This window comes from Lissotriton helveticus, chromosome 6, assembly GCF_964261635.1.
Source record: "Lissotriton helveticus chromosome 6, aLisHel1.1, whole genome shotgun sequence".
Classification (NCBI taxonomy): domain Eukaryota; kingdom Metazoa; phylum Chordata; class Amphibia; order Caudata; family Salamandridae; genus Lissotriton; species Lissotriton helveticus.
In genome coordinates, this window is record NC_136067.1 from 932,109,615 (window position 1) to 932,136,303 (window position 26,689).

Sequence of the window (26,689 nt, forward strand, 5' to 3'; positions counted from 1 at the left end):
GACGATGTTGATTTGAATGATTTCATTAAAGGCCCGGCTAGAGGTAGATCTAGAAGATGGATATATGCAGTTTACAATGAAATCTGGAAAACGTCACAGATTGAGGCGGCAACCCGCCTTAGAGCTATTGATCAAGCTAATTTAGAAAAGGTGCTTGCAGTGGTTGATAATAACATTAACACACTTTCTTCTAGCATTTACACATTGGATAATATTGTGTCATCTATTGTTGATATTTTACAAGATGCAGTGTTTGTGTTATACCATGGTCAAAATCAATCGCGTTCTATTATGCAGTTTGCGTGGACCCTGCAGACACTCAAGTCAGGGAGAGTGCCTTGGAATTACATGAATGTGTCGTCTCTCTTTGCCCCATTTAATTTGACTGACAAACAGCAAATGCTTTCAATGAGAGATGCATCTTTTTCCTTGTTACACATTGAACAGTTGGAGTCTTTGCCATTCTCTGTGGCAGAGGCCACTGCTGCAAAGTGGCTTATCCACGGGTTGATAACATTACCGTTTGCGCTTTTCAGATTTACAAATTGTATGAAATATTTTGCCATTGGTAGATACGAGCCTCTTGGTAGTTCCTATCTCCATGAAGCCTGGTCGCTTCCTTTTACATACAGATGCCGTAGGGAGGGAAAGGAAGTTTATCTGAAAGGTCAAGAGTGCACCGAAACACCAGATCACTCATTAATGGGTAGACATATTCAATTACACGGCTCTTGCAATCAAGAACAGCCTAATTTAGCCTGTGTTTTGAAAGGTACCCCCGTGCCCGCTATCGTCCCCACTTTTACATTACTGGCAAACGGCAGTTATTTACTTTTAAATAATGAAGATTGCTGTGGGTTAAAAAAATAGGCATTGCTTATGTCGTAACAGTCAGTGAACGTGTGGTTTGCTGTAAAAATGTTTTATACCCACCCACGCATGGGAACTTGGATGATTCCATCTGGCCGAGGATTCCGACCTTGAAAGCAGAGTTCAATGGGATGAGTCGAATAAGAGCCCTATTGTCACAAAAAGAAGTTGCCCTGACATCTGCTCGTGAAACATTTGTCCTTCACGTAGCTAACACCCGCACAGAGGTGCATGCTTTATTAAATACTGACCTATCATTGCATTTCAGTGAACTGATTCATACAATCTTTAACGCGTCCTCCACGTCGGGGCTGGCGCATTTTTTAAAAATAGTTAGCAGTGTTCTTGTGACTTCATTCCTGCTTTCTTCCATTCAATCTTTTCTAGCCTATTTGGTGGATTTCCCGTTTTACTGGCGCTGGATGCAGGCATTCTGGTGCTATTTTGTTTTATTAAAAATGGATGCACATCCTGTGTTCCAAGACGAACTGTCGCGGCTGGCACCGTCCTACTTTACATGTGTCCAGACTGTCTTTCATTGTCTGAGCTGCGATTTCGACTGGGGCCTGGATTTGTGTCTCTGCAATATGGTGTCTCCTGACGTGGATTTTAATCAACTCATGAGCCCCTTAGTTGCTCATGAGTTGCTTTGTTCGGACGGAGGGATTATGGCCTTGGCAGCGATGCATGGAGTACTGGGTCGTTGGAATATATTCGCAGCGGCGCAAGATTTCTGGGCACACAGCTTCATTGAGAACCCACCGAGTTGTCCTCTGAGGCTCCGGTAATTGAAGAGCATGTATGTTCTTTCCCGCTATTGAATTGGATGGCTGACTTGTTTTGGATGATAACAGTGACTTCCTTTTGGAAGCTGTTGCTGCTTATTTTACATATTCAGTCCTAGGCTGAGACCTATCGAGGCCTTTGTTGACATTGAACTTTTTTCGTTATTTTTGGGGGGGAATTATGAGAAACTTTTCGTGTCCAAGACCTATTGACTTTGATCAAATTGAACGCTAAATTGTCATGATGGTGAGATTTTGGTTTTTGGGTAACGAAAATATTTTTTTCTCACTTACTCAAATTTGAACTGACTATCGTTCTTGAACTCTGCATTTCAAAAATGAGCCCCTTATCTTATCTTTTCTTATCCGTGCTCGGATCATGGGGGGAGGTGTCATATAGATATGCTGTGCCTATATGCTGTGTTAAGTTAGAATGAGCTTATTAGGAGTTTAAACGCCATTTTACCTTTCTGCTGCTTCTGCACACGACACATAACTGTTATTGTAGCTTTGAGCCTAGTAGAGTGTTTTTGATTCACACACGAATAATATGTTGTTACTCTGATATCAGCTTTGCTTAGTGAGCTGTGTCTGTACAGTGAGTGCTGAAGCCTTCAAGGATATCTCGACACAGTTGTTGTGAGGTCTGATCTTCGCACCTTCCTAGACATAACATACATGCAGCTGCGGCCAAATTCAGGCTTTAGGCGCGTTTTATATTGCTTTGCACAGAGCATACACACACACTTGATGGTGCTTCGCATGCAGAGAGCTGGTGGAAGATGATGTGATTCCTTACCACTAGGATCTGAGGTATGAGCCCGCCCTGCTAAAACCCAAAGAGACCTTCTTAGATATGATATAATATACTAGCTAGGGAGGGTGAGAATTAGGTGTTGTTTAACCCTATTCTTTTTAGCATTTTTACATGCTTTCACCTTTTGTATTCTATGGACTAGTAACTATGCTGATTACTTTGTTTCTTATAATATGTTTGCTTGTATTAGCTAAGATACTGCGTTTTAGAACACTGCATTAGTAAATAAACATTTCAAATGTGCACGCGTCCTCTTTTACTCCTTGTTCTGGATTGAACTGATTGTATAACGAAAGAGTGTTCATGTGTTCCACGTTACCTGAGGTATTCTAAGTCTATGTTCTTGTTTGTCTAAGCATTGGGAGTTTGTAATGACCAATGAGACACTGTAGCTAGTCTGGTAGGGGATTTTGGGTACTAAGGTGAGTGTTGGCACACCCTAACTCACTGAGGTTCCAAGTCTCTATGCACAGTTCTGTAGGAGAACGGAATCCCTGCGACAGCGTAAGCCGCTGCTTGCCGAGATGTGCCCAGTTTGTGTGCAGCAGTATTCCCATTGCTTCTCTGTCAGCTCATATCCCAACTCAGTCTCCCATGCCACTCGTGCAGCGCAGTGACCTGTCTCAAGGTTGGTCTGTATATTGTGATATAATAAGGAGACCACGTGTTTAGGTGTTTTTAACTTTAATAGTATATGTAGTGGAGCCAATGAACTGCATACTCTTTTCATAGTCTTTCTCATGAACTGCCCGGCTGCATGGTTAAGAAGTAGTAAGGTGTGTGGAGACTTAGTAAAAGATTAGACATGAAGAGAATATCTCAAAATAACCACTCAACAATGCTGTAAAAAAAGATTGATGTGACTGGCTATTTCCAGACAATCGAGTAAATAGTGAAAACAAGGTGTAACTGATGTAGTGACTATTGCGGAGAAAAGTGTAGGAAATATCTGTGGCTAGGACATTTTTCGACTTAACTGTTTACATGGCGATACTAATCCCAGCTAGCAGAAACACCAAGCAAGAGGAACATCTAAGAGCCATCAAAATGCTTTCAAGAACTCATAGTGATTTGTGGTATTGTAATGTGCAAATCAGTTCATTCTTATGGGATTGCTAAAGTTTTGTCAACACGGACCTCCATTCAAAACAATCTGTCCAATGTCAAAGAACACCATGAAGAGGAACAAGGAGCTCACTCCTTCAGATCCAATACATTTGCATAACTAGATAAGAAAATCATATTAATGTTCCAAAATTTCAGAATACTTGTGAGTCTCTGTCTACAGTAACACAGCAGTTCACCTTACTCTATAAAGAGCAGGGGAACCATGGGTTTGGTGGGATGAAAGACTACTGGTTTATAGTGTTCTTCCTGCTCTGAGAAACCCTAAATAAAACCTTCCTTTTCAAAAAGGTAAATGGGAGCTACTCCTTTTGCTGAAAGTATGCTTTACAGTTCTGCTTTTAGGTTTTTGGAGACAGTATCTACAATCTATGAGATCCAATATTTGGAATGCAATTTAAAATGAATATGTTCATTTGCAAAGATATAGCAGAAGTGTGATATGTGAGCCTTTATATGGTGAGGTCTACAGCTTTATTTCACCAGCTGCATTAGCTTTTTCTTGATGAAAATTGTGCGTCTTTTCTAGGATACACTGTTTACACATCTAAAACTGACTGACCTACTAATACATACTGGCTTTAAAATACTTACTTCATAGTGTCCTGCCATGATGAGTTTCGCAAACTTCCTTGATCCTGCCACATTACAGCGCTCTCCGATGTTAACAAAATTGGTGTATGGTCCAATTCGGAAGGGCTCCAAACCTGAGAGGAGACAAAATACCCAATATGAAAATGAATAATGAAACTACTACATTCTTTGCAAGGGAGCATGTGTAGAAAGGTCCAAAGACGTTCAAACCAAAAGAATGGAGTTCTCCAATTTTCTCTCATTTAATTCACTCTTTTCCATCTTCATCAGACCAGGTCATACGCACTAATGCTGAGTTGAAGGATGCTCTCCATGGCCTTCAAAAGCCAAAATAACTACACACATGCTGGGAAAAGTACACTAAAGTATACAAAAAAGTGATGGATGGAAAGCTTGAATTTATCTCAGCCACTGGTTATTACTCGGGCCGCATTCCAATTCATTGTTATTTTGCACACCGTGTCACCTCAGTTTGGGCCCAGCTACATGCAAGTCAATCTTGACCCTGCTTCTATCAGAACAGTCCAGCCCGAACTGCCAAGTCAGGTCCTTCCTGAACCAGAACTCAAGCACTCCCACTTAAATCTGTTTGTAAAAACATGCCATTGCAGTCTGTGTGTGCAGTTTTAAACTGCCATTCCGACCTGTAATCAGGCGTCGCAGCACACCCTGGGAACATTTTCTGACCAGGGTGGGAACCCTATGATGAAGAATGTCACCTACTAGGTAGGTGAGTGAGGGTTCTTTTCCAAAACCGCAGGGTTTCCTAGGCAGTACACTTTCCGGGTACCTCCACCTATAATTTAGGTTCAGGGGAAGAGGAGTGGCCTGTCTCCTGACTTCTCATTCTCACATTTTGTTGAGTACTGCATTTCCAATAGGGCAACATTCAATTTTCTTATTAAATGTAGTAACTGATACCTTTCAAATGGGAGCAGATGGAAAGTTTGGGTTTGTTGTCTAAAGAACTGTAATTTCAAGTCCTCTTTATCGGCAAAATTGGATTTTAAGTCATAATACTGAAAATACCACTTTTAGAAAGTTATCATTTTCTTGTCCCACCCATTGTGTGCCTGCCGCATGTTCCTGGGTCACATCACTAGGTGTCACTGGCAGCTGGTCTATGTGTATTGCTCCCAGACAGTGAGACAAAAGGAGGTTAGGTGTTGGCAAAAAGGGCCACTTTGACTTAAAGAGGGGAAGGAGCTGTCACTTACCACACTTGCACATCAAAAAAGATCCGCCTAAGCACTTGCACAAACCATTTGTCACTAGTCTTTTGTGTCCTCAGACAAGCTGAGGCCTTGGCAAGGAGGAAGGGGATGCCGGACACCTCAGGGTGGTGGAAGCTTCTAGAAACGTCTCCTACTTTAAAGTGGGCACCAGATATACATATTGGACCTCAGACCCAAACTCTTCAGTACACATGTAGACCTGTGGAAGACTCAGAATGACTGCTGAGCTGCTTTGCTGCAAGAAGGACAGCCATTCTGCTGCCCTGTTGTGCTGCCCTCCTGCCTGAGTAAGAAGAATTGGACCTTCATATTGAACACAAGACCACCACAATGACTCAAAGGGCTAGTTGGCTGGCCTCCTGATCAGAAGCCTCAAGGAGACAACAGGCTTCTTTCATCTTGAACCCAGCACCTGAACTCTGTCAGCTGTGAGTCCTGCCCTCCCAAGTGGTGCCATCCCAGTCCAAGAACCTTGGAAGTGGGCCTGAAGGTGCTCTGCCAGCCCAACTGTGGTACCAGCAGAGCCGCTGAATCGCTTCCCAGAAAATCCACTTCAGAGCTGCTGCACGATTCATTGCATCTCCAAACTCTGAATCGGCACCGCTGCATGACACATCCCCAGCGCAGGACTTTGCATTGCCGCCTATAGCCTCCCAGGAACTGCCGCTGTGCAACTCATCCTCGACGCAGGCCTTAACATCGCAAGCCCCTCGTCAACAGCATCCTCAACGAAGATGCAGGACTTTACATTGTAGAATCTCAGCTCCTAAGAACCGGCACAATGCTTTTTCGAAGTGGGACTCCGCAATGCTCCACAACCAGGATTTAAGGTACTCTCGTCAGCAGACCTAACTGGGTCCCTGTAGCCTGCCCTCGCTCCACCCCAGTCAACTTGAACATGTGACTTTGTTCCAGGCCGGCACAACCAGATAACCACAGTTGGCGCATTGTGGTTTTTGGCACTATTTTCACTTAAATCTTTCAAACTGCATTATCTCCAGTTCTACTGATTGTTTTTCTATTGTTTAGGTATTAAATTGTTTATTAAATTGTACTCTATGTTTCTAAATTGATGTGGGATTTTCCTTGTGTTGAGTTTCACTTAATTATTGCATGAATTGCTTCACAAACACTTTGCATCTAAGTTAAGTCTGATTGCTTTGTGCCAAGCTACTCAACGGTTGAGCAAAGGTTAAGTTGGAGTTAGCTTGTGATTTCACTCTGACAAGGATTGTGGTTGCTGTCTGAGTAGGGTTCACCCCCTAACCAGTAAGCCAATTTCTTACAATGTACATAACCTTGCATGAACCTGAGACACAAGTCACAGCATGCTGAATGAGGGAGTTCAATGCATGGGTGGCCTGAAGTGAGAGAGAAAAAGATATTGTGTGCAGAGGTGATGTCAAGTGTACTTGAGATTATCTGTATCAATGCTGGGTCTGGTGGCTCAGTGGACTAATGCATCCACTGCAGGGGCCTGTGTTCGATCTCATGGTCACAGTATCAAACCCTGGTGGGTCCACTCACCCTTACATCCATCTGAGGTCGATAAAATGAGTACCATTGAGTTGGGTAAAAATAAACATCTGTTATTCAGAGCCAAGAGACCTATGGGTGAACGTGCGCTTTACAAATACACATGTTATGTTATGTAGTCCCAGCAGGTTGGTGTCCTAGTATGGCAAGTACAGTGAGAGCGCATGAGCTTCTTAGTTGAAGTGATGGTAGCTTGCACATGCTCCTACTTTTAAGATAGCGCGCAGGAATGAGACACATTTATAAGTGAAATGGTGGCAAGCAGTATGGCTGCATAAGTGGAAGTTTGGAAAGCAAGTATTGGTTCTCGAATAATAGTGAGCCTTTTTGGGAGTTGATTCATTTAGTGGCTTAAATGATATAGAGGAGAACCACAGCAATAGATGCAATATCAAAGTTTGACTAATTCGGAGAGACACTCACTGCTGTTTGTGTAAAATGTTTGCAAGTTTCAGAACAGTGATGATGGAGGTTCCTGACCTGGAGGTTTGTGACTACAGCCACAAATGATGGCTCGGTGACGTACCTTGCTGCATGATGCGTGAGGAACGATTTGCAAGGATAAGTAATGCAAATGCATGTTTGCTTATCATTGTCTTTCTAACATTTTGTCTTGCTCATCCCAGTTTTTCACTGCTGTTCTTTGAACGGTCTTTGATGAAGATGTTTTTATAGGTAATTTAATTTGTGCATATATTCAAGATATCAAGTGCTGTAAATGTGCCACTGTTTTTGTGAAAGACACATGAAGTTTTGTGTGTTGAGTCAGGTGGTGTTTTATATGTGTAACTGTCTGCTGGGTTTTGGCATGTGTCTTCCTATTTCAACTTCGATAATATATAGACAGCGTTCAGATGGCTCTGTATGGGATTTGCGGGCTGACAGTTTGATCAGCTGGAGATTTAGGGCTGAGCAGGGAGGGTACCCATATCCTGGTGGGACTTAACTATGTAACTTAAATGTAATTGGAAATAGATATACCAGTGTGAACCCAGTCTCCCATTTGAGGATGCTGACCCTGATTTAACACAAGGGTCTCCTAGATGATGTGGTAATGTAAATGTCACCACAGGAGGACAACTAAATACGTAGTACCACTGTGATTCTGTCAAATACTAGGAAAGGTCTTACAGTAGAAAAAGTCTCAGGTGTATTGGTTCCTCTGGCATTTTTAAAGGTTACTATGAAATATGAGACTCAGTACTAACTACAACATGTGCTTTGCTGTAGTTCACATTCTAATAATGGAACACATGGAGAAAAAAAAGAATGAGGTGTTAACTGGGCGCTCCAGATCTTAAATAATAAAAAGACAATGAACACTCTATTAAATAAAGGCAGAATATAATGCAGAATTAGAATTCAGTATTTTTAAATCTGAAAAAGCAGGGCATTTATTTCCCCTTTATAATATTAGTATCACATCATAGGGAAGCATTAGCTTAAGATTATTGTAGGAAATCTGCTTATCTGCGTAGTCACCCCAGATTTTTCACCTTTTTATTTACCTTAAGTTTATTGGGCTTACAACACTGTGCACTTTTATCCTTGTTAAATAAGAGTATAGTATCTATGGTCCCTCTTTAAACAAGTTAAAATAGGATTAACCCTGATTGGTGTAATTATGTTTCTTATAAGGCCATAGGATATGGTGCAGAAATACACCCCTGTCATGGAAAGTAAAATGCTACCTGTGAACTGTAGCACTCATTGTGCCATCCATCACAGTGTCAAGGGAAATATGGCGTTCAGATCTACCCTGTGTAGCCTGACAGCAGCAGTTTGAACCCTGCTGCACAGAACTGTCAAAGCCACTCTTTTGACAGGTAATAAAACCTGATTGTAAATTTTAATAAGTCACTTCTAAGCACACCTTGCTGCCCACAAGGTAGGATGCATAATATTAAAGAGTGAACGAAGTGTGACATTAGAAATGGAATGTTTCCCCAGCGACTAGGCCCAAAACAACTCTGTCATTGGTCAGGCTGTAATTATATACGTTAATGTTTAAGATTTCACCTTTACTATTTACAGACTCTACTCAAATACTTATCTTTATATTTAATAACAGTCCAATCTCATCTATAACGTTTGATCTGTACCAGCTACCGAATCCATTAGAAGACGTACTTTTATACTTTTTTTTAAAATCCTATCTAATGGTGAAGTTGGATTTTTAATTAATATATTGGAAATTTAACTTTCAGAAAGTTAACATTAACTCGCCTGAAGCTGCTGGGGCTACCTGGCATTAGCTCTCCAGCCACTGCTGAGCCTGTTCTTGGCCTTATAGAGGTGTGAAAACTACTCCCAGAGCAGAAACAATGCCCTGCATGTGAGTGTTGGGGACAAGAGGGAGGTGTTTTCTTGCCCTTGCAGGAAGACCAGTATGGTCAACCCAGGAACTTCAATAAATTCAAACGAGCCTATTGTGCCTTTTTCCCCATTGCCAGGTTAGTACCAAAGCTAGTGGGAGGAACGCTACCCGAACAACCAGTTTTGAGTGACCACAGAAGAGAAATCCTCAATACTCTGGCCACACCTCTGTATGGACACGCAGTCTCTGCACAGGGGGATAAAGGTATCCCCATCTTGAGTTTTGAGAGGGCACTGTGACATTGTTTGCACTAGAGCACTTTTAACCAATTGGTTAGGGAATGCTCAGGAATAATCCCCACACACAAGTCTGTGCAAGGCACAATTTTGTGTCCCCAGGCATCAGCCTTAGAACACTTTTTGGACCTGTGGAAGATCAGAAAAGGACTGGACCAGTTGTCAGTGACCTGAGAGGAGACCTGAAAGACGGAGCCTGCTCCCTCTTGTACCCAAGCACAAAGACGTGGACTCCAATGGTCAGTTGGCTGAATTCGAGTGTAGCTACAGTAACACAAAAAGCTGCAAGAAGCCTTTTTCCTGAAGTAACCAGCTAACCATTAACAACTTGACTGCTTATTTGCTGTTAGCCTATACCAGGCAACCTGAGATTCTGTAATTGAGGCCCCAAATGTCCTGGGGGTCTTACAAGTGACTCCTGTGGTTATTTGGATACCAAAAGAAAGTCTGAAAACATTTTAAAATGTTCCTCCAGACCCTCAGCCGGACCTGCTGGAAAATGTATCTGACCAGCTGTTAAAAGGCATCAGACTGAATTTCAGCTTCATCCCAATCAAGGTTCCTAGCATTAAGTCCATCCTGTGTTGGGATTTAGAAATTTAACAACTAAACAACCAGAGAGCGTCAGTGCTATGTGGGATATAGACATTTTTAAAACCTTCTGATGTCCATATGTTTTGCCGGGACCAATCCACTTGTATCCGACCAGGGCACCTTCGCGGTCTAGGTCCCAGCCTACAGCTCTCAGACTATTATTGGGGCTTTGTGCCTTTTTGGGATTATTTCTACTGAACAACTTTCAAAATTCATATCTAAAGTTTCCGTTATTGGATTTTTGTTATTTTTATGTCATTTTGTTTATTAAATCCTACTGAATTTCTCTAGTCGGCTTGGGATTTTAATTGATTGGTGTTTTGACTTTATCACTGTTTTGGTATACTGCATAAATACTTTACACATCGTCCTAAGTTAAGCTTGTTTGCTCTGCGCCATAGCTACCAGGGGGTTGAGCTCAGGTTAATTTAGTAACTTTAAGGATTCACCTTGACAAGAAGTGCTATCATTCATTTTGGTGGGCAGTTGCTGACGGCCAAATAATATTCAATTTTCTTACAAGTATCCACCCAGGTCAAACCTATGCCCAACACATACAAGATATGTGTGTTTATTATATATATAGTCAAAACTATAATAAGTGCTTTGTGCAGTCCAACTCTCAAAATAATGTCTTACAAGTACCTGATAACAACATGTATCCATCAAAAACAGATGAGGGAGGAATTCTTGGTTTGCAGGCTTTCACAGCATTTGCGATTTCCCTAAAAAAAAGTGAAAATGAACATATTTTATTGAAGTCAGCATATTTTATAGTCTGACACAGATCTTGAAAGAAAGTTAAGGCCTAACTGGATACTCCTGTGGCCTAAATAAAGCTTAATTCAAATGAAAAACTATATTAGGCTTCGATGTACTCAATTTTGGATAACTTAATTAAGCACATAGGCTGCAAAGATAGATCTACTAATCCCTTTTCAATACTAGTGGAACTGCAAACAACATATAATACTGACAGCAGTGGGTCAACTGGTAGGCATGCTTTTGTGAAAAATTGCACTAGCAATTGAACATTGTAGCAGAATGTATAGGGCACTAAAGCAAGCATTCACCTCCAACTGTACAGATTACTCTGGTTTTAAGGTAGTGTACCAAATAATTAGAACCTTCAACCCTGCTGTGATTTACAGAATTCTGACTCTTTGTGTGGCTATCTAAGAGACAGTTGGTTTCAAGATATGAAGGGAGAAGTTGTGCATTAGCCTGCCTGTATGTTTCTGTGACCAGGGATGACTAATGTACGTGATAAGTTCTGCCAAAATTCTGCTTGTGACGCTGCTATTCAGTGCATTTTCCACCCCCTATACCTTCTGTAAGCCCTTCTCTCATCTATCTTCTTCACTGAGGGATGGCCTCTGGATGTGATATATTCAGGGACACATCTGAGAAGAATGAAATATGGGTGGAATGAAACAATGGTGACTATAGAAGAGAGAAGAAAGAAAGGCGAAAAAGAGTATGAAATGAAGGAGAAAGAAGTTAGAAAATAGGCAGCATGAACATTTAACATATATCAGGAAAGCCTGCATCACCCCATTCCGCTCTTTCCCTCTTCCTTCAAACTCTGTCACCGTTCTTGCCCTTTATCATGCTCATGGAAGAATGGCGCGGTGTCATCCACCTTCTGGATGACACTGCGTCATTCTTTGATAAACTTGACACTATCCTGGACTCTAGCCAATCTTCCACTCCTTCTTTAGTCTCAGAGGTCTAAATATTAAGTTGAACAATATTAACACGCTATCGTCAGGTCACTCTGTAATTAAAGCCAATTCAACTCGGATTCTACCTCGAACTGAAAAACTACATATTAAATTCCGATATGTACTCACTCAGATTCCTAAGCACCAGTAGGCACTAGCTCACAAAGAATTCACATCACCATGCTAGGACTCCATCGAATGCTTCTTTTCTGCCTATTCACCACACAGTTCAGGCACTGGCCAGTCAGTCCCCTCAAACTATTGCCCCCACCCCTTGCCTCTCAGCTACCCTTCTTCTAAAATATACTTACATTGTTGTTGTCAACTATCTCACACTGCATTATCTCCAACCACCACACCCTTAAAGCTTTTGAGTCTGTCTCTGGGAACTTCACTAAAAAGAAACAGCTATCACCCGTGCCAAGATTTATTGTCAAGGTCCAGCACAATCGACTGTCCACTATCCTTAGTCTACTCAGCCAATCAGTGACATGCCAATGTTAACATCAATGGCACAGGCAGTATTGCACCTGCTTTTGATTTTCATTATCTATATGCAGATCAGATTTTTACCTCATTGGCATCCTTTTCCCCTGACCTCCAGTCTCACATCTCTAACTACCCAACCAAACCCAAATATATGAAAGATCTGCCTCAACTTACTATTTCCATGGAGCTAAGACTCTAATCAAAGCATCAGTCATAAACAAGTGCCACAGGAACAGTCATTTTAGTGACACTGCCTCCAATGTTTAAGATCACTAACTTTGCTAAATGCACCCTCTTCAAAATCTACAGTCACTCATCTCCTCACATAAAAACACCAGATTGATTGGCTGTCTGCCAAAAACACAGAGCCGTACAATTTGTTGAAACTAGTATATTAGTTAAGTCGCTGGGCAGCCCATATACAACTCACAGATATCCCCTCACGCTGATTATCTGCAAGCCACCCGATTCTGACAAATGATCTGTGCTTTCAACCCATCAAACCCCTCTGTGAAGTATCAAAATTGACTTCATGTGAACAATCCATTCAAGATCGATCTGGAGAACCACATCCTCGGGACAGTACTGACAACTTGATCTACATCACCGAGAATTCAGAACCGGCCTTAACTACCAAGTTCCTCAATCTAACTGATTCAGGGGCACATAAATGTATACAGTGTATACATTTGTCAGTTTGCAATATGACTTCTATTTAAACTTACCAATCAGTTTTGCTGGGTATGACCTTTCTGGTAGACAATCAACACACTGAATTCATATTATTTTAGAGAACTACAGTCATCTTCAAAGTATCACCAAGTATGACCAGCACCAACACTCAAAATAAGGAAATATACCTCTAGGTATAACGCAGCCTTCTATCCCCTAATTGACATGAAACACATTTTCGGTTCATTATTTGTCAAGTAGTTCTCCAGCCCGAGTTGTCACAATGTTCAAGTACCTTTCTTTTAACACGGTAGTTTGTTTACCTTATATGTGCAGGTGTGGTTCCACAGCAGCCCCCAACAATGTTTACTAAACCATCCAAAGCAAAGTCCTGAAGACAGGAAGGAAAATGTATTATGTTCTTCTCAGAGCATGAACAGCCAATTCAAAATATTTTGTTAACACTGAACAAGCTGCTTCAACTATTTAGCATTAACTTGGAAGAAGATTCATAGTGACTTTGACATAAGTATAGCAAATGCCATTCATTACAGAACTACAGTTCACCTTAACTCACTTCCACCAACTACATTTTACACAAAAATTGAGATTCTTGATTTCAGTTTTGCTGCATCTGGGGAGTCAAGCGTACTTTGAGATATGTCATATCTTTGCCAGATTCCAGAATGACCACTATATACATGCTTCCCATTTGAATTCATTGCATTAAATGTATCTTATGTGGATATCCCAGAAATCTGACATGGAGCTAACCCCCTTGAATCTTCGCTGGACACTACTGCCTTTTTGAGTAACCTTTGGGCAAGAAGCATTTTTTTATCCCACTGCTTTAAAAATATATTAAGCTTTTCTAAAAATCGCAGTAGTATCCACAGCTGCTAATAAAGCCGTATTCAAAATGGAGTGCCTGAGTTAAGAAGAGCTTTTTAACAAGGTATTCCCTTGCTCTGTGTAACAATGTACTCAACAGTGCCAGTGTGGATTTTGCAAGGATGGCATGGACTTTATTTCCATAGGCCCCTTACAGACATGACCGTCTAATCTTGACTCTCTGTAATAAATGACAAGGAGTTAAGACAGTTCTAGCAAGCATTTACTTACTACATTGCCAGCACAGTTCTACATTATAAAGCACTATTATACAAATGTAAAAAAGGAGGCATATAGATCACCGCCTACAAACAATTTATCATTAGTAACATCAATTCCACTTCAAAGTAATGCAGGGCGCAGGGAAGGAATATGAAGTATCTCTTATTGGAGTATGTTTCCCAAGCAACGCTACATGAACCAAACAAGTTATAAGCATTTAATATGAACCGAGATAAATTTACATTGACAGGTACAGATATTTGCACGCGGACAAAGCCCTCTGCCAAGCCAGTCTATGATACCTTGTCTGAAATACTTAGTGTTGTTGTAGTGTTCCTTTACTCAAATTTTATCTTCACACATATTTGTTGTCATAAAGCAAGCAAATATGAATTGCCAAGCTGGTGGAAAAAATAATAAATACACCAGAAAGCTATACTAGAACTAAGTTCACTAGCAAGTGTTTGGTGGTAGAATTAGGTCTAACCATGTAAATTAGAATTTACATAGCTATTCACATCATAGAAATGTATATTAAACCTACTTCTTGTGCCCCTTCCTTTAAATATGGTGAAACTGACTTACACCCAATTGGCACATTTGATGTACTTGTAGGTCCATAGGAAAGTGGTACTGCATGTACCTAGAAGCTGTAAATTAAATGTTACTGTGGACCTACAGCCACCCACTTAAGTAACCTTTCCAACATGTCTTAGGCCTGCCACAGCAGCCTGCATGTGCAATTTTATACTGCCATTTCGACCTGGCAAAATATACCTTTTGCGGGTCTAAACCTTCCTTTTTAATGCATGAAAGCCACCCCAAGGGTAGGCCCTATACAGAGGGCCGGGTGCAGTGTGATTTAAGAAGTTGGACATGTACTTTTATGTTTTACATGTCCTGGTAGTGAAAAACTCTTACATTGTTTTTCACTACTGCAAGGCCTACCTATTCCATAGGATAACCCACTCCACCAATAACCCACATGCTTACAACCTTCAAACCTAAAACAAAGAGGGAGTTACATGTCAGATTCTAGGATGCAGAAAACAAGACTTCAGTGATTTTAGTCACCCTTATCCTTTGCCACCAAATACCTCAAACACCAAGTATTGATCGCCAAGCCAAACACCTTAAACAGTAACAAATACAAAAAGTCTCACAACATGCCATTAAAAATGACTTACTCATGTTTATGAGGGGCATGAGCGGTGGCTACACTTTCTTTCTTTGAGGAAAAACATACTATCTCAGGTTACTGTGATAAACTGGGTTTTGGTTGAATGGGGTGTTGACCATGCTCAAGCAACAATCACAATCCTTACCACTGTGAACCACAAAACTCACTAAATTAACCTGTGATTAACTCTCTGGTAGCTTGGTACAAAGCAGTCACGCTTAACTTAGAGGCAATATGTAAAGTATTTACGCAGCACACAAATGGTAATAAAGTGAAAACACAAAACAGAAAAAATCCCACACAAATTCAGAAAAATAGGGTAAATCTTAATAAATTATTTGACACCACAATGACAAAAATCCAATCAGTAGAACTGGAGTTATGATTTTTTAAAACTTTGAGGTAAAAACTAGTTCCTAAAAGATTAAAGCGACAACCACGGACATCTAGTCACTAGAGATCGGGTCAAAGTTGAAAAATAAAAGAAGTGGAGTGTACCTGGTTGGCGCTTAGCTTCGAACATCGAAGACATTTTGACAAAAAATGGCTGAGAAGGTTGAAGTTCACCGGGACAAGACTGCAGGCTTGGTGTCCAAGGAGGAGTAGGTGTTGTTGTAGGGAAACCACTAGACGAAGTCGCAGTGAAGATATCCACGTTCAGACTTAGTCTCTATTTTTTAAGAAGTCAAAAATCTCAAGTCGATGAGACAGAAGGCTGTAGCCGACAAGGGCTCCAGGAGGCTGATACCCCTTATGCAAGGGACTGCTAAACCGGATTTGCTGTGGTGGACAAGAACTTATCAGGAGCTGACGCAAAATTAGGCTGACTGGCAATGCACCTTGGGGGTATAGATAAGCAAGTTGGTCCTGACCTCCTCTTGGTTATCAGAGCAGTTTTAAGCCAAACAATTTCCAGGTCCCAAGTTTTTTTATTCGGGCTATCTGGGCACTGTTACTACCAAAAGCCAAGGACTGGAGAGGCACCACTTGAGGGGTTAGGACTCACACAGGCTGAGTCCAGGTGAGGGTTAGAGTATTTTCTATCTCTAACGGACTGTTAGGAGGTCAGCCATCCAGACATTGGACTTACTCTGTAGTCCTGGGTTCAACAGGGCTCAAGCAGCAGGGCGAGCTTCTAAGGATTCAAGGCAGGCTTCAGGCAGCCGAGCACCCCTTTCAGGTGCAACAAAGCAGTCCTCTGAAGTATATTGCAGGCTACAGCAGCAGGCAGTCATCAGAGTTCTTCCTCAGGTCCAGAAAGTGAAGAGTGGGTCTGAGGATCCTATATTAATACCTGGTGCCTTCTTCAAAGTAGTTGTTTCATAGAAAATTACTTTTGAAGTGTGTGAAGTTTCCTGCCACCCATGCCCTGGCTTGTGGCTTACTGCATGAACAATGCAGTGGTGACAAGACCTTTGAATGATCACAGGGCACAGCCAATTGATTTGCAAGTGGGGCTGTGCCCAGCTCCAACCCCCATCCTACCAGAGATGGCCCATTCAGGCACACCTAATCCCTCTATTGTGAGGCTACTGGGGAGGAATAAACAAATTCCAACTACACTACATCATTTAGCCCAAAACAGGTTGCAGACACCAAATAAGGCAGGAAAATGCAAACTTTCCAAAAAAGGGCATTTTCAAAATTATAGCTTAAAGTCCGTCTTTCACATTAAAGAGGATTCTTTTTCAGTTCAAAATAATGTTATTGCATTTTTGAATAATAACATAAATAGACAATAGAGAAAAATTAAGCATGAGCGAAAATACCTAGTCAAATTATGAAAAGATAAACAGGTAACAATAAAATGAAATAGGTATCTGAATTTCAATACTCAATGAGAGGAAAAGGAAAGGAACCAAAAAGGAAGGGGAAATATGAGTACATACGATATCAGCTTAGTAAAACAAAGTTACTGTTAACATATAACTAATTTAACATAATGATATCAGACTATATAACAGATGCAAAATTACATGTAGGATGACAAATAATTATCTACAGGTAACCGAAAGGGTTGATAAAAATGAGAATTATGATTAATCCCAGTCAACGATAAATGTGCTCCTCTTCTTGTAAAAATGACCCCGAGACCACCAAGCATGTACTGATAGATCTGAAATATTTTTCCATCAAAATGTAATGGACTTTAAAGCAACAGATATTAAAAAATTAAACAGTTTTTCTTCTAAATCAGTTAAATTATGCACAAGACCAACCGATTTACAAATTATTAATTTATAAGAAAGAACATCTTGAACAGGTAATATCTTTAGTATAATATCCTAAACATCAGACCAAAATTTAGAAATGAAAGGGCAGTCAAATAACATATGCTGCAAGGAACCTGGGTGCAATTTACAATGCCAACAAGTGTCAGATTGTAGCTATTTAGCATGGAATAAGCGTATTGGGGTCCATAAACAATTGAATAAGATGTAAGAGTTAGTCTGGTATAGCGATAAAGGTAGCCATCCTGAAATGCTATGAAGCCAAATAGTTTTCCAAATATCATTAGATAGAGAAAGGGAAAGCTCATTGTTCCAAAATAACGAAAGTGTATACAAATTAGTACCTATCGAGGTAGCAAATTTCTTGTATAAAATAGAAACTGCATGTGAAGATGAAGATACAGCTTGAGTATAAAGTAAGTTGTAACATTAGATGGGATACCATGAGGAAAGGAATCTAAAATTGAATTACATAGCAACTCGAACTTAATAAAATCAGCTTTAGGTAACTTAAATTTCAATTGTAGGGTTTCGAAGGGAATGAAGGCATTATTACAATATATGTCTTTAAGAAAAAAGATACCGGCTTTAATCCAAGAGTTCCAGAAGTTCACATTTGTATTCAATTTAATAACTCTACTATGCCATAATGATAAATCTGTAGTATCACCTATAGGAATAAAAAAATTGCAATCTAGGTCATTAAAAATTAGTTTTGAAGATTTGATAATAACTGAATAATGTAGGACTGTAGAATTGTTGGACATTGTTAGCAAGGTGGGTAATGGAAAAGGGCTAACGAGATTTCTCTATACTGAACCAAATGCGTTGATTAATTACAGAGGAAGAATTGAACCATATAGAACTTTGTTTCAGTATGAATGCTTTATGATATAGAAAAAAGTCTGGTAAACCAAAACCAGCATTACATTTAGGTATTTTTAGTTTTTTATAAGCAATTCGAGAAGATTTATTATTCCAAAGGAATTTGGCCAGAAGTTTATCAATATCTTTATAAAATTTTAACATGAATCGAGTAGGAATCAAAGCAAGAGTATAAAAAAATTTAGGAGCAATGGTCAATCTAATGGATTCCATTCTGCCCCACCAAGAGAGATAAAGTGAGGACCATTTAGAAGATTTATCTTTAATATAATTAAGAATAAAGGTACTATTTAATGTTAACGTTGCTTTGACGGAGGACGAAAAAAGAATACAAAGATATTTCGTGGTTTTTTTTTTGCCAAATAATCTCAGGCATAGGTATCATATCAGGAGTGCAAAAAACATTTAAAGGAAAAAATTCTGTTTTATTAATATTAAGTTTGTAACCAGAAATCAAGGAATATTTCGTAATAATTTCTAATAAGGAAGGGATTTAGGAGATGGGATCACTAATAAATAATAACACATCATCAGCATAAGCTAAGGTTTTGATAGTAACATTTTTCACCTTGATGCCTCTAAAACTGTTGCATTTTCTTATATAATTAAGGAAAGGTTCAATTCCAATTAGAAATAAAAGTGGAGAAAGAGGGCAACCTTGTTGTGTACCTCTAAAAAGGGAAAATTGATTTGATATTTGGCTATTGATAAATAATCGAGCAGTAGGAGAAAAATACAAGGCAGAAATCATACGAATAAACAAGGGACCAAAATTAAATGAAAATAAAGTTTGAAATAAAAATTGCCAACAAATTTTATCAAAGGCTTTTTTTGCATCCAAAGCCATAATTCCTGAGGGTGCAATTAAAGAAGCACTCTGTTCAATAACATACAATAAGGTTCTTGTGTTGTTAGCAGAGTATCCATTCTTCAAAAAGCCCGATTGATCAGGGTGAATAATAGAGTCAAGTATAGAGGCTAATCTAGAGGCAAGAATTTTTGCGTATAATTTACAGTCTTGATTAATTAAAGATATAGGGCGATAATTTGAAACAAGGGTAGGGTCTTGATCGGGTTTGGGAAGTACAATAATTAAAGCATCGGTAAAAGAACATGAAACCGATCCAGAAGAACCAAAAAAAGTAAAAAGTTCAAATAGATAAGGTAAAAGTTGGGATTGGAATTCTTTATAAAATTCAGCTGGAATACCATCAGGGCCAGGAGACTTGCTTTTTTTCAGAGATTTTATGACTGCTAAAATTTCGCCAGTAGTAATAGGTAAATCAAGTCCAAGCCTATCCGATTGTGAAATTTTGGACAAATCACAAGTAGTTAAAAAAGAGTCAATTAATGATACATCATGTAAATCTGGTTTGTTATACAGAGTGGAATAAAAATCAAAAAATTCTTTAACCATATTCCAAATGGGAGGCCGACCGTGGCCCCTTAGATGAGGAGGACTGGCGTTCGGCCTTAATGTCTCCGAGGGAATCAGCCATCTGCCACAGGTTTCGACTGATCCAATTGAAAGTGCTACATAGAGCATATATGTCTGCCATTACCCTGGCCAAAATTGTGAGGCGCCCTGATGAGCTATGTCTGCGAGGTTGTGGTCTCCCCGGTACCTTCTACCACATCTTGTGGGAATGCCCAATAGTGCAACAGTTTTGGAGTAGAATACTCCGGAAAATGAGCACCTCCCTGGGTAGGCCGCTCTTGCTGGGGCCCAGGGAATGTGTCCTTAATATCTGGGATGCGAATGACCTGAATGATCAGGAGCTACGGTGGACGGCATTAGGCTTTCTTCTGGCTAAACGCGCTACAGCAATGAAGTGGGGATCGTCGGACGGGCTGTTGGTGGTGGGCTGGGTGGCTGAAGTGGATAGATGCATGATTTCTGAAAAGACTGTTTATAAGATACAAGGCTGCCCAAAGACGTGAGACAAGAAATGGGGGCATTGGAATACTTTTTGGGGGGAACTATGCGACTCCCCAACTACAGAATTGGCCATGTCCCGTGATGGACCAGTGGGACGACATATACGATGATTCGGATATGAGTGATTGGTATGGGACTCTGTGGACAATGTAATACGTGTGACTGATTTCTGACTCCGCCTGTTTTGTTTCATTCATTGTTTCAGTTTTAAAAAATGAAAATGGGCCGCTATGGTATCCTTAAGGAAATGGGAGTTCTGTGAATAACTTCATTTACTACGCCGCCGAACACCAGGGTTGTCGGCTGATGGGCTGTGTTGTGTGGAAACTGATCTAACCGTTGCTGCCGGCCCCTGGGTTGTAGGCAAATAGCTGTGTGTTACAGAACTGTGTAATAAAGGTCTTTTGAAGAAAAAAAAAAAACCAATATCATTGTGGGATAGTGCAATTTTGCCATTAGGCCCCTGAATTGAGGTAATTTGCGTCTTATCTTTTTTAACACGCAAATAATTTGCTAGAAGCTTCCCAGAACGATTGGCATTGAAACAAAATTTAGCATTAGATTTGGAAATTTGGACACCCGCTCTTTTGCTAAGGATCGAGTTAAATTCATATCGAAGCTTTTGTAACTTGACTCGGAATTGAGAATCATTGAATGTTATAAAAAGTCTTTCAAATGTAGCTATTTGTTTTTCCAGGTGGGTGATATGAGCATTGACATTTGTATTCTCATAGGCCATAATAGAGATAGTAACCCCTCTAATATAGGCTTTAAAGGGGTCCCATCTATTAACCATAGAAGTGGAGTCTTCTGGATTAAGCAAAAAATAATCGTGAATGGCCTTGCTCATTAACCGCATGCGCGCTAGCGGTTTTCCCGCTGCGCGCTGCGATTTAAAAAAACCCGCGTTACATGACGAGCTCAGCTCGTCATCCGCGTAGCGCAGGTTACGCCCATGACGAGCTGAGCTCGTCATGAGCGTAGAAGGGGTTAAGGATAATGTTAGTATTTATGCGCCATCTAGTTTGTTTAGCAAAAGTGGAGGTTAAATTTATAACAAAAGAAATTAAAGCATGATCAGAAATATCAATATTACCAATCAAAGGATTAGTCGCAGATTGGATAAATTGAGGAGAAATCAAAAAATAATCAATTCTGGAGTGGGAATTATGGGGATTGGAGAAAAATGTAAAGCATTTGTCAGTAGGGAAATGTAATCGCCAAATGTCAGCTAACTTGGTTGTACGAATAAAAGCTTTAAAAGCATGAAAAACCTTGAGAGGGCGAAATTTAGTACTAGCTAATCTATCTAATAATGGGTCAGCAATAACATTAAAATCCCCTCCAACAATCAACGGAACTTTGCCCAACTTTAATATTTCCGTGGTAATATTAGACCAAAACACAGGGTCGTCTGCAGTAAGACCATAAATATTCAGTAAAATTAAGATTGAATCATGAATTTTAATTTTAACTATTATGTATCTACCATCTGTATCGGAGAATTTACTTAAAACTTGACAATGTAATTTTTTTGCAAAAAAAATAGCTACACCGTTCTTCTTACCATTAGCAGGAGACGAAACAATAGTATCCACCAACTTTTTCTTCATTAATATTTTATCATCAATATGAGTCTCTTGAATCAAACAAATATCTGCTTTACAACTACCTAAATAATCCAAAATGTTGGTATGTTTAACAGGGTGACGTAAACCTTTAACATTTAGAGAAACAATTTTAATATTGTGAACGTTAGCCATAAATTAGAAATAGAAGAAAAAGTAAATATAAGAGAGGAAGAAGAGGCGAATAAAAGTAAGATAAGAAATAAAAGAGAATAGTAACTCTAAATATAGTGAAAAGGCAGGAAGAAAAGAAAATAGGGAGAAAAGGACAAACAAAGTACATGAATATCAAGAAAGAAACGCACATATGCTCTACAAGTATGACCGGAACCGTTGGAGCCCAAGGTAAACATACGCAATTATCTGATCAAAACATAAGAATTTAGTTGAAGTCAGGTATTAGAGTCATGAGTATCCATGGCGTGGTGCGAATGTTGTTCCAAGAAGTGACGTAAATCAGGACGTTGAAAAGATTTTGAAAAATTGTCTTTCCAGATACGCATAGTAGAAGGGTCAAAAAGACCATATTTGAAGCCAAGACTTCGCAATTGAGATCGCATAGTTGAAAACTCTTTGCGAGTGGAAACAGTTTCTTTCGCAAAATCTTGGTGAATGAAAATGTTATTCCCATTGACCATCAATGTAGGAATCTCCCTCACTGCTTTTCGGATCAAAACCAGATGGTGATGTCGAAGAACTTTGAAAATCATTTGACGAGGCTTAGTATTCTTAGGATTGCGATGTGAAGGAATCCTGTGGGCCTTATCAATCTCAAATTTTTCTGGAAATTTTATTTGGAGAAAGCCTGGAATAAAATTTTCCAAATACAGTCTACAGTTATTACCCTCAACCTCTTCCGGCAAATTAAAAATGCGTAGGTTGTACTGTCTGTTGCGGTTTTCCATGTCCAAGAGTTGTGTAGACATAGGTGTTATTTTTGCAACAAGTGGGTTAAAAGAGTCAAGCTTAGTCTTATTCTCCTGTATTTTAATGGCATTATCAGAAATTTTGATTGAAAGACTCGCCATTTCTTTTCGAATATTTTTAATTTCTGAAGCAATAGAGTCAGTGTTAATGCAAAGAGCTTGAATTTCCTCTAAAATTAGAGATAATGAAGGGTTCTGATGATTCAACCGCCTTTGATTTAATAGGTAGTGGTGAAACTTGCTGTCGTCTTTTGGTATGAAAAGAATTCTTATTTTCCATTTTATTTGTGTATCAAAAGTCAAGAAGTATACGTAGAAAATATACAATAGGAGAAAAGTTGTAAGGCAGCAAGAAGAAAGCATCAAAAAAGCTGGTGCAGCAGCTATGTTATGCTGTGGGAGTGGCTAGGCCCAAGCCAGGCCCTTTCTTGAGGAGTTGCTCCGCCCCCCTGACTGACTGACCTGGCTGTTCTGGAGAATAGAGCTGGAGGCAGAGGCAGGCTGGAGAAGAAAGCTGCTTACCAACACAAAAATCGAAAATAAGCACCACACCTTACAGGTACTGCCTAAGGAACCTAAGCAACCTTATTTTCGCCGCATTAATGACAGAAATTCTGCGTTTTTAAGCTAAAAAACGGGTCCGACGCGCCGGAGCTCTCTAGGCGGCCATCTTGTATCGCGCGCTCGCGAGTCTCCATTAAAGACGATTCTAAATTACAATTTCTCAGACACCAAACATGAAATCCTTACCTGCTACTGAAAGAAGCTGGCTCTCTATAGAGTGCACCAAAATGAGGCACATTGTGCAAAGTGTCCAGGCAAATCGTAAAGGAATTATAGAGTCACAAATGGCACCCAAAATGCTCTCTTTTTTGGTAGTGTGGGCACAGTTAGGCAGATCAGAGAGTAGTGTTAAGCATTTATTGCATACAGAAAGGCAGTAAATGAGACACACAATCAATAAAGAAATCTGACACCAATTTATAAAAATAGCACACACTTTTATATAAATCATACCAAGATCATCTAGCACAGCAATTTCTCTAGTGGTAATGTTATCCCTTGGAGGAAAAACATGTATTGCATTCAGGCACATAGCAGTAACTTAAGGACTTAAGGTTAGTATGGGGCAAGGTCCAAGGCTATACCACCAGGTTCCCTCGAAAGGCTCTGGGGTGACCGGTTGAACAGGTGTGTCATTGCGTTGGGTAACCAATCCACTTCAATGGGAGATTGGTCCAGTTACAAAGAGGCTGCAAGCAGGGACTGGGTCACTAGCACAGTGGGAACCGATGGGGGGTCCATGGGCACACAGGGACACCCTTGGTCGACTTCTTCTCTGGCTGTGGGGCTTGGGTGCTGTGGTGTCTTTTAGCATCGGATTCGGTGCTGCAGTTTCTCGTGGTTGGAGGGGCCCTGCAGAAAAAGGCTGCAGGTGGTCACTTGATATCCAGTCTGGGCAACCCCAAGGATGGACTTAGCTCTAGTGGGTCTGGGGACCCCATGGATACCATCACCTCCCTTGGACTTGGGCTTTGGAGCACAGGAACTTTGCGGCATTGGGTGGCAGTGGTTACAGATTCACTCTTGGTCTTTGTTTCTGCTGCAGAGGGGCAAACAAGTTAGCTGGGCCACTCTTGATGTGGGTCTCACTGTCCCTGGAGTCCCTCGACAGGCAAGTCAGTCTTCCTTGGCGTTAGTGTCTGGGCTGGACACAAAAAGCCTTGGCTGCTGCAAGGTGCCCAGTACACCAGGGATTGGCACTGTGCCGCTCCGGTCTGTCCTGGCATCCCCACACTTGGAGGGAGGACAGATCCGACTGGTAGGAGCACTGCTACCTGTTCCTGGGCAACTGCTGCATCGGTAGTCCCCATAGGCAGGGGATCGGTGTCCATAGAAACCTGAAATCCTGGTATCACTGGTCCCCTAAATACTCAATTTAGGGGTGTTAAGGGGAGTGAGGGGTAGCTGCCAATGAGCTACTTACCCTGGGGTCACTACACCCCATATATGAACAATTCCTTTGGGAGGGGGCATCACCCTGTCTTAATACCACCACACAAAATATGGTTGAATTTCTAAAGTTGTGTTCACGTCAGTTTTTATACCCTTAAAGGTGTGCCCAGTCTGGCAGTGCAACACACTTCCTGCATATCTAATCTTCCACCCTGTCCTAGAAGCCAGATTTGCATACAAAAGGCAGTGGGCTATTTGAAGCGCCCTGCTTTGGAATTGGCAGTTCATCCAGTGGGAGGGTTTGTAAACACCTTCTGCCCCAGCAGGCTTTGTTTCTGACCTCCGGAGAGCCAAGGCCCTCACACCTGGGGGTCAAAGTCATCCGTGGTGGCAAGCTGGTACTAGCACAGTAGTAGTTGGTAGATTGTTTGGGGCGCGCCTAAGGTGCCTCTGGGTGCATGTATTAATAACTCCCTCACTGGAATCAGTGTGGGTTTATTAATACAAGGTGTTTTCTACCAAGAACAATATGTTTCAGTAAATCCATTATGTAGCTGGGGAACTTGTTTTGACCAGTGCCCAGTGCATGCCTTAAAATGGCTTCCCTGCTCCCTCACAGTATCTAGTAATAGAACTAGACATCACAGGGGCACATATGGTCATGCAGATATTTCCTCACATGAAATATAATGCACACTGCCTTAGGGCTCAAAGGCCTGCTGTAGCGGTGACTTCCATATATTAGATGCAGTGACTTTGGCATGACACAGAGGTTATGTTATGTTATGTTATGTTATTGGTTTTTATTGTGCGCACAGCTACTCCAGCTAAGGAGCGTCCTGGCGCATTTGACAAGAGAGTGCATAAGAAACATAACACAGCTAAAAGAGAACCAGGGGGAACCACTCTAAAATACAAAACAAAGACTGGGGGTGAGAAACTAAAACAAGAATGTTTTCAAGGCTATCCTGAAACATGTGTACCATGTTATGTTTTCACTCATGGTTTGCACCATGTCAGGCAGACTGCAATGGCAGTTTGTGTGGCACTTGTATGTGGGTTCCTTAGGATAGCCTAAGAATGCTGCAGCCTTTAAGGACCCTCTTTAGTACCCATACCCTAGGTACCTGGGGTACCCTCTATTAGGGAATTACAGGGGTGTTAAAGTCCTTTGCCAATTGAAGCACAATTAGACAACACCTTGTTTTAGAGAAGGAGTGCTGGCACTGAGGTGCGGTTATCAGGCCTTGGTGCTGTGTCAGAGTTGAGAATCAGCATCTGGTATCTACAAAGGGGCAAAAAGTGTGTGTGGGGGGCAACTGCAACAAAATCTCAGTTCTCTACAGCTGCCAATAAGACGTCAGCACTTATTAAATGTAAAAATACTATCTAATGTTATCCTATGGGAAAGGTAGGCCTCATAGTAGGGAAAAATGATTTTGGAAGTATTTCAATACCAGGACATGAAAAACGTAAACTTTTTAATTATAGCAAGTGAGTTGAATGCTGAAAACGTCCAACTCAATACCGCTGTTACTCACTTGGGGAAGAGTATAGATGAAGGGAAAACATTAGTAGCAAAAGGTCAGGAGTTGATTGCCACACTAAAAGCTCCACTAACAAAGATTGGGGGGCACATTGATGTACGAGCACCAGCGGGTAATACAAAGGATTCAGGTGGGACTAATTTAGATAGACCATGCCCTAATGCTACTAAGGAGTTGGTTGGTCTTACTCCGTCTAAGAGGAGGATCTCACCAACTCCAACTATAGGTAA

The 26,689-nt window shown here is 40.7% G+C and overlaps 1 protein-coding gene across 1 annotated transcript in view; it reads right to left on the minus strand.

The window, feature by feature from the left end:
• The window catches only part of MTR (5-methyltetrahydrofolate-homocysteine methyltransferase), a 454,402-nt gene that overhangs the window by 268,058 nt on the left and 159,655 nt on the right, over positions 1 to 26,689 (minus strand). The window contains exons 11-13 of the mRNA XM_078648574.1: positions 13,378 to 13,445; positions 10,815 to 10,894; positions 4,192 to 4,304 (exon numbers count right to left, since the gene is read on the minus strand). Of these exons, the coding sequence (XP_078504700.1) occupies positions 4,192 to 4,304; positions 10,815 to 10,894; positions 13,378 to 13,445 (261 nt within the window). The remainder of the gene's footprint in view (positions 1 to 4,191; positions 4,305 to 10,814; positions 10,895 to 13,377; positions 13,446 to 26,689) is intronic.